General features: G+C 53.8%; 1 protein-coding gene across 1 annotated transcript in view; it reads left to right on the top strand.

Annotated features, from left to right (window-relative positions):
* LOC117028316 (TRIO and F-actin-binding protein) overlaps positions 1 to 14,729 on the top strand; it is a 30,920-nt gene that overhangs the window by 13,823 nt on the left and 2,368 nt on the right. The window contains exons 8-13 of the mRNA XM_033116711.1: positions 41 to 2,264; positions 6,341 to 6,455; positions 7,148 to 8,239; positions 10,913 to 10,990; positions 13,160 to 13,297; positions 13,699 to 13,811. Coding sequence (XP_032972602.1) covers positions 41 to 2,264; positions 6,341 to 6,455; positions 7,148 to 8,239; positions 10,913 to 10,990; positions 13,160 to 13,297; positions 13,699 to 13,811 — 3,760 coding nt within the window. The remainder of the gene's footprint in view (positions 1 to 40; positions 2,265 to 6,340; positions 6,456 to 7,147; positions 8,240 to 10,912; positions 10,991 to 13,159; positions 13,298 to 13,698; positions 13,812 to 14,729) is intronic.

The raw sequence follows: 14,729 nt of genomic DNA, 5'->3' as shown, positions 1-14,729 counted from the left end.
CAAAGCACGCTCTCCTGGAACCTGCTTCTTCTCTCTTTAGATACTGGTGGTGGGAGTCGAAGCGCTGGACAGCACTGGGCGAAGCTCCGGGGAGAAAGTGGCCACTTCTTGGAGCGGCACCGGTCGTCACTAACGCAGGCTTCCTCTGGGTTATCACAGAGTGGACCTCGAAGTACCACCCCTCAGGCTTCCTCTGTCCATCGCTCTGCGCAAAGAGACGTCGCCCACACTGCTTCCACACAGCCCGATCCCCCCCGAGCCTCCTCTCCCCCCCAAAGTGCTCAACGGGACAACCCGAGAACCTTGTCCAACCAACAGGACACCCCCAGGACCTCTTCCACACAGCGGAACACCCCCAGAGCGTCCTCTCCCTCAAGAATCGCTCAACGGGATAACCCCAGAACCTCATCCACCCAACGAAGCAATCCTCGCGTTTCCTCTGCCCCGAGAGCTGCCCAGCAGGACAACTCCAGATCCTCTTCTACTCAACAGGACAACCCTCAGACTTCTTTTCCTACGTGTACTCCCCAGCGGGAAAATTCTAGAACATCCTGTGCCCAACGGGACAACCCCAGAGCCTCCTCTCCCAACCGAACCATCCAGCGGGAAAACTCTAGAACGTCCTGTGCCCAACGGGACAACCCCAGAGCCTCCTCTCCCAACCGAACCATCCAGCGGGAAAACTCTAGAACGTCCTGTGCCCAACGGGACAACCCCAGAGCCTCCTCTCCCAACCGAACCATCCAGCGGGAAAACTCTAGAACGTCCTGTGCCCAACGGGACAACCCCAGAGCCTCCTCTCCCAACCGAACCATCCAGCGGGAAAATTCCAGAACTTCTTGTACTCAGCAGAACACCCCCAGAACTTCTTCCACACAACGGGACAACCCACAGTCCTCTTCCTGTCGGCGGGATAACCCCGGAACCTCCTCCCCTCAGCGCTGCACCCAACAGAATAATCCCGGACCACCAACTCCCCATCGCTCCACTCAACGGAACAATCCCAGGAGTTCTTCTCCCCATCGTACTAACAAAGACATTCCCTGGGCCGACTTTCCCCTCCGGCCCACCCAGAGTGATGGCCCCCGAACCTCTTCTCCATCTCGCTCCAAGCAAAGTGAGGTTCCCTGGGCATCCATCTCCCTCCGGCCAACTCAGGCTGACAGGCCTCAGACCTCGTCTCCCACTAGAGCAGCTCAGCACACCCCGCCCCAGCCATCCTCTGGCCCTGCCCAGCACAACGCTCCATCCCGGGCCGCTGCCGCCTCCCACAACCCGGGCCAACATAGTGCCTCCCGGACTTCCTCGCCTTTACACCCAGCTACCCGTGGGACAGCCCAGACCTCTTTTGATTCCTTCCAGTCTCCATGTGCTGTGTGCATTGGGTACCGGGACGCGCCCCGAGCCTCTTCACCGCCTCGCTATTTGCAACATGACCCCTTCCCCTTCTTCCCAGACCCTCGTGCCTCTGAGAGTGATTCACCCCACCATGACCCCCCCTATATCCCCCCCGCTGTGTGCATTGGACACCGGGATGCCCCCCGGGCCTCCTCACCCCCTCGCCACACCCAGTTTGACCCCTTTCCCTTCCTCCCAGACACATCAGATGCTGAGGCTCAGTCCCCTCAGCATGACCCTCCTCAGTTCCCCCCACCTGTGTGTATCGGGTACCGTGATGCCCCCCGGGCCTCCTCGCCACCACGCCAGGCCCCGGAGCCCGCCCTCTTGTTCCAGGACCTCCCGCGGGCCAGCACTGAGAGCCTTGTCCCCTCCACAGAGTCTCTGCATGAGCCCCCACACATCCCCACCCCGGTGTGCATTGGGCACCGAGATGCACCCTCATTCTCATCCCCACCACGCCAGGCCCCCGAGCCTTCCCTCTTCTTTCAGGACCCCCCTGGGACTAGTATGGAGAGCCTGGCCCCCTCCACCGACTCTCTGCATGGCTCCCCGATGCTGCCCCCCCAAGTGTGCATCGGGCACCGAGATGCACCGCGAGCCTCGTCCCCACCCCGCCACCCACCCAGTGACCTAGCGTTCCTGGCATCCTCACCTCCGCCAGGCAGCTCAGGGGGCTCTCGGGGCTCAGCACCCCCCGGGGAGACCAGGCACAACTTGGAGAGGGAGGAATACACCGTGCTGGCCGACCTGCCCCCGCCCAGGAGGCTGGCGCAGAGGGAGCCAGGTCCCCAGGGCAGCAACGGGGGCCGCACCCGCAGCCCTGGCCGTGCAGAGGTGGAGCGCCTCTTCGGGCAAGAGCGCAGGTGAGCCCAAGGTGGGGTCAGCCAGGTGGGCTGGGGAGGAGGCTCGGCAGCAGGACAGGTGGAAGGTTCACAGGCCTAGGTTGCCAGATGGAAAGGGTTCAGACCCCCGCCCTGCCACTCACTGGCTGTGTGACCTTGGGCAAGTCACTTCATCAGCCTGTTTTCCCATGTTAAGAATCCTTTTTTGACGATTAAGTGATACTGTGCGTAGTCTAGTGGTTAAGAGCAAAGACCGGGGTCAAGCAGGCTGGAGTCAAATCCTGGGTCAAACCTACTCCCCAAAATATGTGACCTTGTATAGTGATTTAACCTACCTGACCCTCAGTTTTCCCATCTGTAAAATTAGAACATTAGTACATTAATTGAAATGAGGTTAAACTCTCAAACCCTTTATTTGATCCAGAGTCACAGGTTCATTTTTTGTTTTCCTCCTTACGTGAGGGACAAGAAACCCCATGATTTTTGTCTGCCTTAACAAAAAAAAACCTCATGGGTACCTGTGCCCCTCAGAAAACAGAGATGTCAATGTAAAACATGTGGCCAGAGCCATTATTTTAAATAAGAGAACTCAGAATCCTCAGAATCACAGACTTTTTAGAGGTTGAGTGTTACTTTCCTGGAACACGGCGACGCCGCCTGAAGTCCAGGTAGCTTGCGAGTCTCCTTGGTGGAGGAGCCACCCACACAGGCAGTTTACCACCCAGCAGAGAACTGCTTTTCCACAGCTGCGGGGAGAGGAACATTCCCCCTGATCTAGCTGAGATTTCTTTCTCCAGCAGTTCCAGCCTCAGAGTTTTCAGGATCAGGGCTGGAATTCCGTAGATAGGGTCAAGAGAACACAAAAACAGCTGGTCTGGAAGTCTGAAAACTCAGTGTACAATGAATTATGGTGTATTTACCAAGACCGAGTTGTACAACCATCACCGCAACCTAATTTTAGAACATTTCCATCACCCCGAAGAGCGGGTTATATTTTACATCCAGAATTCCTCTCTTTGTTGTCCCTTAGGCAACGTTTTCTCTTAGATTTGAATCTGCGTGAGAAGCCTTATCTCTTAGTCTTCGGGTGTCCTTTTCCAGTAAGCTTAATCCATTTACTATCCAGGGGACAACCTTTATGGTCTCCAGCATTAGTGTAATTTTTTCTTAGGCCTTTTTTAAAAAGAAAAACACACACACACACACACACACACACACTAATTTTTTTAGAGCAGTTTTAGGTTCACTGCAAAGTTGAGTAGAAAGTACAGAGGTTTCCCAGACACCCCCTGTGCCCCAAGGCACAGCCTCCCCTCACTGTCAGCGTCCCTCACCAGAGTGGTCCATTTGTTACAAACCATGAACCTGCAGACACCTCATTATCACCCAAAGTGCATAGCTTACATTAGGGTTCACTCTTGGTGTACATTCTGTGGGTTTGGACAAATGTATAATGACATGTATTCACCGTTGTGGTATACAGAATAGTTTCACTGCCTTAAACCCCCCTTTGTTTGCCTATTTATGATTACTATTTTTCTGTCCGATGTTAATTTGCATACTTTGACTTCATCTGGTAACTCAGTTGGGGACACTAAAGTCTTTAAACCAAAGTTAAATTTTCATTCTTTTTTTTTCTTACTGGGATAACTTTTAGAGAGAGAAAGTTTTATAATAGAAGGCCAGAATATGTTTATACTTTTATTAATCATTTAATTGTTTTTACACAGATACTGTTATTCATTTTATTTTCTCTCTTTGAAGTAGATTATTTATCTTTTTAAGCTTTATTGAAGTATTATTGATATATAAAATTGCATATGTTTAATGTACATATTTTGGTGAAATAGATTATTTACCTTTTAACCAAGGTTTTATAACTCTACTGAGTAATTAAATTTTCTCCTGTTGTATGACACTTATTCCAAGTAGAAAACTATTCATCCTCTGAATATGAAATTTTAAAACCTATTTAAGTATCTGGAAGGGACAGACTGAAATTTCTGAGTGGCTATGGAGCCGTGCTTTCGTTTTCTCCCTTTTATTCATTCAACATGTGTTTATTGAGCATCTACTCTGTCCAAGCATTATTCTAACTGAACCTGGAAATTTTTCCTTAAAGGGGCATCACATTAAAGCATTAGGAATTTTGGCTTGATATCTTCATTTTTTCCACCTAGATGCCTTTAGACTCTCTTAGAATCATATAAGCACGTCATAGTCTCTTGAATTTAAACAGAGCCTTCATGGAATTTGCTAGATTTGACAGCTTTGTCATTTAATATTCTCTGGAGGTGGAAGAGCCCATTCAAGCTTCCAAAGGAAACACGTTTCCTTTGTCACCCTCGGTGCAGCCTCACCAAGAACAGGTGGCCCGAGGACCCTATTGCTTCAGCATTAGAAAGGCTGGGTCTCTGTTGGCAGCTAAGAATCTTTCTGAGTCCTTCACTCCTATCTCTCAGTTCCACATAGGGGGACACTTCTCAGGAGGAATTGAGCAAGCTAGAGTTTATATGCAGAATGCACTCACCTGAGAGAGAACACACATGTGACCGCACCAAGTACTCCCCACCTGGTCACGTTTGAGGCTTTTGCTGCACAGAGGCTCCTACACCCCAGTTCTGGGGGAAATCACTCTAAGGCCTCAGATCTCACAGAGCAAGAAACCTCTCACTTCAAATGAGATTGAAAATTGAACCTGACCAAGCAGCCCTCAAACTTAGAAAGATTCACTCCAGACAGGGAGCTTTGGTTCCCGTGAGTCAACGGCTAAAAACTGCTAAAAACAAAACCCTCCAGTTACTTTATGGGTCTGATTCTAATGATATTGGCAAAAGCCGTAAGACAACGATAGACCCCAAGCCCATCATGTGTTTATTCTTCAAAACCTCTGTAGAGTTTCAGCATGGTTCCCAAGCTGAGCACGGTCCCCTCTCAGACCTAAGTAGAGGTTCCTCTTACTTCCTCCTTTCCTGTCTCAGTCCAGGCTCAGCCCCGGGTTCTCTTTTTCAGGCTTCTCCCAGTTTGGTTCAGACACAGATCCATTTGTCAATTCGATGGAGCCAGACTCTCAAACCCTGTTGGACTAGATAGCCAGTGGAGTGGTCAGGTCTTTTGTTTTGACCCCTTACCTACGAGAGGGGACAAATGGGCCCAGATTCTGTTTGGTGTTTCTATGTTTCAACACAGATGTCAGGTTAAATATTAAAAACCATGGCTACCAATGATTAAGCAAGACAATTAAGTGGAACTAGGGACTTTTACAGCTCAGAAGTTATCTTTGTCAGACCTGGCAACAATGCCTGAAGTCCAGGTGTCTTAGAAATGACATTTGCATGGACAGTTTATGTTGGCCTTCCTGGAACTGTGCAGGAAGAGAGAACATGTCTTCTTTCTGATCTTGCTAGCCGCTCTGTTACCAATAGCTAGGATGGCCTGGAGTTTTCAAGGCCAAGTATAAGAATTCTGTTAGTCCTGAGGGGGAAAAAGTGGGTCCGGGAAGTCCACAACTTACATATGGACAGGAAGAGGGCAGAAAGAACGGAACATGGGGGCATGTAACATTCTGCGTCTCCCATCCCCACTTCATGGGTTGTGTGACCTGAAATGAGATGGGACAAGTGCTTGGCACGTGGAACACAGGAAGTGCTCAATAAATGTTTGCCATTATGATCATGTGTGCACGGTGCCTGGCAACAAGTAGGTGCTCAATAAATCTTAATTCCCGCAAAGATCAGTCTAACCTTTGTCTGGGGTTGAGAGGTGGGCTGCTGGCTGGATGGCAGTCAGAAACAGGAAGTGCTGAGTGAGACCGGAGGCAGTCAAGGCCAAGGCTGAGCCCCCACCTTTGCTCCCCCCTTTTCTCATTGAATCTTTCCAACATCCCCATGAGGCAGGTAGAGCAGTGTCGACCATCGCCATTTTCCAGAAGGGAATACCGAAGTCCTGAGAGCCTTAGCCCTCACTTAGGGCCCTTGAGCTATGGGTCCTTGGATCTCCCACATCTCCTCCCATGGGGGGTGGGAGTAGAGGAGGTGGGGTGCTGGGAGTGGGACAGTCCCAAGGGCCCTCAGAGGGGCGGCTGCATTTGCTCATAGGAAGTCCGAGGCACCGGGGGCCTTCCAGGCCCGGGACGAGGGGCGGTCGCAGCGGCCTGGTCAAGGTCAGAGCCAACTTCTCCGAAGACAGTCCAGCCCTGCCCTCAGCAGGGAGGTGAGCACTGCCAGCCTGCCCTGGGTCCCTGTACCCCAAGGGGTGAGCCACTGCTTTTCCCCTCCCCAGGTGCCAGGCAGGGGTCCTGGGAAGGGAGGTCCTTTATGAAAGGGTCAGAGTCCCAATCATGGGCGTCCAGCTTCCCCCTCTCCCAAAGAGCCAGCACCACTTGGAAAAATTGAGAAGGACCCCAAGTTAGTTCTTTGAAGATGGCCCTTCCGTGCTCTTCCCTTCTTTCATTAGGTAGCTGCCACCTTGAGTTTTCAGGGAAAGCCTCGCACGCATCAGTCTGGCTCTAAGGGCTGTCTCTTCCAGGGTGGGGATTTGTATTTTTAAAGAAACTCTTAGACGGCAAGGCCCAACCCAGTGCTATATAGGTAGTATTGGTGGTGGAAAATCCGGTACCTGATAGCCCAGGTTGGAATCAATATCTTGGGGGAGGGGAAAGCGGGAAAGTGAGCAGCTCTATGCAGATCTCTTTCTGGAACTGAGGAAACTGGGTTAGAGGGAAGAGCTGACACCCCCAGGGAGGGAATCCAGAGACTGTAGGTATTTTTGACCTGTTTTAATCCAGGCTGCTGTGAGGACACAGCTTGTCTCTCTGAGGCCTGGCTAGCACCCCCGTTTCCTGTGCTCTTAGAGGCCGCCCAGTCAGGGTCCACGAGCCTCACCCACCCCCACCTCATCCTCAGGTAACCACGCCCCTTGCGAAGCAGGCAGAAGCGACGCGGAGGAGCCGAGCAGAGCTCCCTCATCCCAGGAGCCCCGAGAGGCAACCTGAAAGGGACCGGCGGCTCCGGGGGTCCTCACCGCCCCCAAGGACATCAGCCAGGACCTCTGAGAGGGAGCGGCGGACAGAAAGACCTCCGGAGAGTGGCCAGGCAGTCCCAAGACAGCCTCTGGGGGGGTGGCAGAGTCAGGAGGAGCCGCCAGGATCCCGGGGCCCTCACAGACACCTGGAGAGAGGCTGGAGCAGCCAGGAAGAGGGCCCAGGCGTGGGGAGCTGGCAAGGACTTGGGGAGCCTAGCCGGGGGGCTGCCAGAGCCCCAGAGGGAACATGGAGGGGCCCTCCCCGGGAGTCTGAGGAGAGCTGGGGGCAGCTGGGTGGCCCCCCCTGCCATAGGGGGCAGTCAGAGGCCTGGGAGGAGCCCCCCAGTAATGGGTTGCAGGAGCCCCCTGACAGGCCAGCTCAGAGGGGCTGGGGCAGTCCTCACCAGCCTAAGAGCCCCCCAGAGACCTTCAGGGAAGGGCCAGCAGAGTTCTCAAAATCCTGGAGGCCTGAGACACCCACTGTTACGGGCCGGGGAACTGAAGGCACATGCCCACACCTGCATGGTCCTGAGAGGCGACCTGAGCTTGACTGGCGGGACCTGGTGAGCCTTCTGGGGATGACCAGAGAGGGGGCCTGGGCCCGCACGGAGGAGCCAACACTCATATCCCACCTTCCGAGGCTGGATTGGGAAGGCCTCCTGGAGTTCCTGCAGGCCCAGCTGCCCCGAAAGGCCCCAGCTGCAGGGCCAGAGCTAGGTTCCGTAGGCACAAAGGATGGCGAGCAACACAGCCAGCCTGAAGGCTGGGCGGAAGCCACCCTAGTCAATGGACACAGCCCTGGGCAGTGGCCCCAGAGCTTGGCCCAGCCATCCAGCCCTGCCTGCGTCTCCACCCAGTGGCCAAAGACCAAAGTGACAAGTGGACCAGAGACCTCAGTTATGGCTGGTCTGGAGGAGCCAGGCCAGCTGGGGAGCAGGAGCCCTGCGGGTGGCCCCAGCTCACCAGCGTGGGAGGTAAGTCAGTCTCACTTCTGAGGGGCAGCACCCCAGACAAGTGTCCCTAGCAAGGCCTGCTCTCAGCTGCTGCACACCCTCCCGAGCTCAGCCCTAATCCGACCTTCTAACCGAAACCTGTGCCAACCACCACACTAGCCAGCAGTGAGAATGACCAACGCTTCTGTGAGCTTTTACTTATGTGCTGAGCCCTGGTCTGAATGGTTTATGGTTATTTTCCTCATTTAATTTCCATAGCAACCTGATGAGGCACTGTGAATTTACAAATAAGGAAACTGAGACAGAGATTATGCCACTCGCCCAAGATTACACAGCTAGTAAGGGTGGGGGCAGAGGTGGCCCCCAGGTCTGCTCAGTGCAGAGCACCCTGAGGCCTCAAACAAACGCTCCCGCCAGGCCTTCTCCCCTCCTGCCCCCACAACACCTGGTATGTATTGCCTCTGGTGGCTCCTACCTGACCCTGGCTGGGACGGCAGCCAGTGTGGTCATGTCCCCTCCCCCTGCTGGACCCCAAATTCCTCAGCGTACAGGACAGCCTCACTTACCTGGCTCTGATCCCTACACTTCCTTTCAGGCACAGAGAAGAGGTTGCATAAATGCTCCTTGGTTTGAGTTGGCTACTGAGACAGGCTGCTTACATGAAGACGCATGTGCAAAGTAGGCCCAAAGCCGGGCACATAGTAGGCGCCTGCCAAGTCCCTTCCCTGCCCCGTTGGCCCGGGGTAGGGTAACAGAGTCAGCGGCACTCTGGTGCTGCCCGGAGCATTTGTCTGAAGGTGGTGGGTGGGGAGGGACCTGGAGGCCAGAGCCCTGCAGGCCGCCTCAGCTCCCCGGGAACGCAGCACGTGGCTTTGGACAGCCAGCCTCTCTTGGCCCCGTCTTCCCCTGTAAAATAGGACCAACTGCTCCCCTGCCAGGCACCACTGCAGTTCTGGTGAGGCTCCTGCTCGTTCCTCTAACCCTCTGCTCTTTGATGTCCAGTCCAGCAGCGCCTCCCCCATGGATGACGGGAGGCTTTGCTGTATGCCCTGGGCTGGATGCTTTACATGTTCTGCCATATACGAGGCTCAGACCCATTAGGCATTTGCCAGCGCTCACACCTGTGTAAGTGTGAGACATGAGATCACCGTGTTGGCTCCAAAGCCCAAGCTTTTTACCACCATGTTGTGAGACCTCAGAGCCCACGGCAGGATTAGGGAGCCCCCTCCCCTGTATTTCCCTGTGGCTTTTATCCATTTGCCCTCTAATCCACTCCATGCAGGGATAAGCCAGCTTGGTCCTGTCCTAAGGACAAAGGGGAGGGTTTGGGGTCTCCACACAAGAAGTTGCTGACAGGCTTGTTGGGGAGGCAGGTGGACCACAGGCAGCTCAGGGAAGGTGAGATGCTACGTGCCAGTGGATGCTGGGATGCTGTAGGCTGGCCCGATCAAAGGGAAGAAGGAGGATAGAGAGATTCTTCAGCTAGAGTTATTCCATGGTGAGGCTCAGGGGTCCCTTGGAGGTTAGGAGATGGCGATTGGGGCAGGACGGGAACATCACATGCTGAAGGACATTTCACAGGTGACATCAGAAGCAGTCACTGGTTCATGCTGGGCTGCAGCTGCTCACTCTCTATGAAAAGCGTTGGCATGGCATTCAAGGCCTTCCCTCCATCCCAGTTTTGCCCTCTAGTTATGCTGAGCTGGCTGCAGAGCTCTGCGAGCACATGTCCCTACTTCTGCGCATGCTGTTACCATCGCCCAGAATGTTCTTCCCTTCCCTCTTCACTCACCAAATGCCTGTTCATTGTTCAAGCCTTAGATCAGGTGTCCTGCTCTGAGATGCCTTTCTGGATACTCACCACCACCCCACCACCCCTGGTTGGTGATGTCTCCCTTCTGGGTTTGGTGGTTCTGCTCCCTTCTGCCTGGTCACACTCAGTGGTCATTTCCCCATGAGAAACATGAGCTCCGTGAGGGCAGGAAGCGTGCCTACTTTATCTCTGTACCTCGGCCCCTGGCCCAGGGCCTAACACAAATTTGGAGCTCAGCTCAGTGGATGGTTGATCAGTAAATACATGGATGCTTAAGTGTATGTAAGAAACCGCTGGAAGATGGGTGCGTCACTGGGTAGGTGATGGATGAATGATGGATAGGTGATATATGCTGGAGAAATAATAGATAGATGCTGGATGGATGACAGATGAATGGATGGATCGGTAGATGGGTGATGACTAGAACAGATGATGGATGTTGGATGGATGGATGTTGCTTAGATGATAAATAGGGTGATGGACGGATGGATAAATGTTAGGCAGAATATGGATGAAAGGATGTTGTTTGGATGGGTAAATGTTGTGGAGTAGGATGATGGATGGTGAATGAACGTTGGATGGGAAGATGGCTAATAGATGAATGGAGGTTGGATGGATTGAGGAAGGATATGGATGTGGCCTGGATGGACAGATGATGAATAAATAGAGGATGGAGGTATAAATGAGATCACGGATGTTGGATCGACGAGTGAGTAGATAATGTAGGATGGATGTTGGATAGTTGGATGGATACATGGATCTATTGATGTTGGATGCTAGGTGGATGTTGGCTGGATAGACGATGAGTGGATAAGAAGGTGGACAGATGGATGGAAACTGGGGAATAACCTGGACTAAGCTGTGTTCTTTCTTATCTCCAGTTCCAACCAGAGGCGCCTGAGGGATCAAAACCAAGAGGAGGCCAAGACTCCCTGAGCGACCAGAAGCGGGCAGACTCGGTAGTTGGGTCTTGGGTGTGGGCACATGGGGAGGGAAAAGGAAGGGAAATCAGATTGGAGGTCGGCTGAGGTGCTCAGATGAGCTCTGGGGACATCCAGGCAAAGGTGGTCTCTGCCATGGGATCATCTGTGTGCATGGGGGGGCCTTGAGAAGAGGGCTCTGGTGGAGCTAGGTAGCAGAGCCACCTTCTGGGTAGCTGGATAATCCTGGGTTCAGAGCCCATGGCTCTGCTTTTAACTTGCTAGAATGCCCTGAAAAGGTAAGCTAGAATGTCTTCCCTGGGCAAATGGCAGTTTGGCCCTGATGGTCTCTGAAGGCAAGGTCCTTGTGGTTCTGGAGGGCTGGCCAGGCTGGCCAGGGTAGAGCTTCCAGGAACTGGAGCCAAAGAAGTGTTGAAGAGGGCCGAGGAGATGCCACAGCAGGGCCTGGAGGGTCTCCTGGGTCCTGGGGCAGAAAGATGTGTGCAGGGCGTGGGACCAACTGAGGCTGCTCTGAGGCCTGGCTGCAGCTGGAGCACATTGCTCTGCACGCCCCCCACCCCACCCCCGCCTGTGACCTGCCAAACAGACTGTTCTCATCGCCCTCAGCCTCCAGAGAGGTGAGGTCAGAGCTACGGGCTTGGGGCAGCCAGAGGCGGGGAGAAGGAGACAGGCTGTTTGGGGCTATGCTTTCCTCATCCTGCTGTTCTGCTGTTCCCCGTGCTGCCTCCTGCGAAGCTGGGTGTGACGGGGAGTCTTTCTGGCAGCCTGGAGCCCCCAACTCTGGCCCTTCCGCTAGTCAGAGCTGGGAGGATTTTGCCCTCACTGTGCAGATGTGTAAACAAGGGGCAGGGGTGTTGTCCCAGGTCACACAGCCAGTGGGTGGCTGGACTCAAACTAGAACCGGGGCTTGGGACCTCTACCCAGCATTCTCTGCTCCCCCCACGCCGCTTCCTGGCCTTGCCCCAACCCCTGCATGGCCTCGCACAGCAGCAGCAGCAGCGTTCTAAGTGCTTGGTGGGCCAGTTTTCCCGTCTGTGAAATGGGAGGGGACAGGGGACTGATCACTAAAGGCACTTCCAGCTCTCACAGGGGCTCTGGCAACTTTGCTCTTCCTCTTTCTGGGTTATTTCTTCACACTTCCTGGAACCAGAGTTTCATGAACAAAGAGGAAATAGCAATATAGGGGTCCCCTCTAGTCTCTGCAAAATAGGCCCGCCCAGCAACATGGAAAACCTCTCGATCTATCTCCAGGCGGCCTGGACTGGACAGAACTGATAACTGCCTCATTCATTCATTCATTCATTCATTCATTCATTCATTCATTCGCATACACTTAGTGAGCACCTTCTGCACGCCTGGGTGTGGGCAGAGGTGAATTGGAGTGCCAGTATGGAGCTCACAGTTTATTGGGCAGGGCTGTGATGGGGTACGTGGTGGCAGGGTGGGGCAGTCCTTCCCCAAAGCCCTCCTGGACCTGTGCCTTGAGGCTTCATGTTCCGCCTCCAGTGAAATCTCTGGATTCCAGAGAGTTGGGACACCTGTGCTCTATCCTACCTCTACCTGCTATGTGACTTTGGGCAAATACCTCTGCTTTGCTGGAGCCTGTTTCCTTCAAAGGGGGTGCATTTGGGGGCTCTGCAGGGGGTGAGGGGAGGTGGCTGTAGGAATCTGTGATTCATTCCTTTCACAAAAGTGGAGAATAGGCAAGTGGGGGACTTGGGACTGGGGGGTCCTTGTGTGACCCCTTGGCTCCATATGGTTGTTGTCATGAGAAAGAGGGATCCAGAATTCCCATATCTTTAGATATTTCAAGAGAAGCTGGAAATATGTAGCTATATGTTAAATCTCTTGATTATTTAACATTGGAATCTAATGCAAAATAATCTGAAAACCCTATGCGGGCTGAACATACATCTGTACCCTGTACTCCCCTCCTACTGGCTACCTGGGGTTTGACTTTGGGGTGGTGAAGTGCACCTCCCCATGGGGGCTGAGCTCCAGGAGCCCTGTCAAGCAAACACCAGGTAGTGTGAACAAGGTAACAAATCTCCGCAGCTCTGGGAGAAGAAAGATGGGAACCCTGAGCCTTTGAGGTGGGCATGGCAGAATGGGCAGGAAGGCTGTAGTCAGGGACTCCCCCATCCCACCAAAGGGACCTGGGGGCCAACATTGGACCCTGTTTGACAGGCAGACAAGAGGCCAGCAGAGGGCAAGGCTGGGAGCCTGCTCAAGGGCCGACTGGTGACCTCATGGCGGATGCCCGGGGACCGTCCCACGCTGTTCAATCCGTACCTGCTGTCTCTGGGGGTCCTCAGGTGGCAAAGGGTAGGCCGGCTCCTGTGGGGTGGGGGGCAAGGGTGGGGAGAGGGGGAGGAGCGGGAGGAGGTTGGTGTTAGTCAAAGAAGAGAGAGAGGGGACGGAGAGGGAGGGTTTGGGGTCCCCCACATGAAAAAGGAGATAAAGCAGAGTACCGAGTGCCCCCTGGTCTCTGCCAGTGAGTGGGATTTCCCACTTCCAGGGTGAGGGCCTGAAAGCTCCCAGTCTGGCCAAGGGGAGCCAGGTTGGGGGAAGGAGAGGAAGGAGGGCCTGCGAGGGGCTCTGGGATTGCAAAGTGTGTCTCAGTCCTGGGCCTGAGCCAGTTTCACAAACATCTGGCATTACGTAACCCATCCCCTGCCCAGAGAGGGCTGTAAACACTCAGGCCTCTGGTTCGGGGTTTCCTTAAGGGTGAGGAGGGGAGCAGCTGTGACTTGCTCCCTCCTGCCCTGTTCACTGCCGGAGAGAAGGGCCCTGGCCATCTCCAGGAGCCACTGGCTGGCTCTTGGGGTCTCTTCTCTCGGTGAGAGGCTGACGTTCATCATCTTGCTGGCTCTGGGTCCAGCACTAGGCCAAGTACATTAGAGACAGTGTACCCATTTTACAGTTGACGGGAGTAAGGCTCAGGGGGGTGAGTTGACATGCTTGAGGTCAAAAGGCTAGGGTTTAGAGAGGCCAGCCTCTTGCTGATTTTCCTCATTCCTAGATGAGAGAATGGCTGCAGCCAAACTCACTGAGCCTCAGTTGCCACATCTGTCGAATGGGGCAAAAGCTTATGGAGACACTCAGGGCTGCAGGGAAGGCTCAGGGAGATCAGGATGCACAGAGGTGTGATGGCGGGGGCAGGCACGTCTAAACCCTAACTTTCCCATCCACTTCATAATTTTGTGTCTGCTGCCTGCAGGGGTTCAAGCAAGAGGTAATCGGAAAAACACAGTTCTCTGGGCAGGGTGGTACCTTCAAGCCATGGGCGGGAATTACCTTATCAGGCTAACAAAAGGGCACCAACACACAGCAGGTCTGGCAGGAGGGGCAGGTTAAGTCCCTGGCAGAGAGAGAGGGAGAAAAATGGGGAAAGGCCTCCAGGATAACGATGCTGTTGATGATAACCAGCAATTATTGTGCACCTACAGTGTGCTCAGCCGTGTTCAGTGCATGGTATGCCTGATTGCTTTAATCCTCACCACCAAGCATGCCAGGTATGGTCCATATTGTGACAGATCAAGAAATGAAGCTCAAAGAGGATAAATCACTAGTTCTAGGTCACACAAGGGGCAGAGCTGAGATTCGAACCCCACTCTGGCTGACCTCATGTCCCCCCTCCATCTCTTTGCATGTGGATCTTCCTGAACCCTCCCTGCAGCCCAGAGTCTGTCCAGATTTTCCCCATTAGACAGATGTGGCAACTGAGGCTTGGCAAGTTTGCAGCCATTCTCTCACC

Source organism: Rhinolophus ferrumequinum, chromosome 10, assembly GCF_004115265.2.
Source record: "Rhinolophus ferrumequinum isolate MPI-CBG mRhiFer1 chromosome 10, mRhiFer1_v1.p, whole genome shotgun sequence".
Classification (NCBI taxonomy): domain Eukaryota; kingdom Metazoa; phylum Chordata; class Mammalia; order Chiroptera; family Rhinolophidae; genus Rhinolophus; species Rhinolophus ferrumequinum.
Note: the sequence above shows the minus strand (reverse complement) of the source record. Positions and strands in the feature narration are given on the sequence as shown.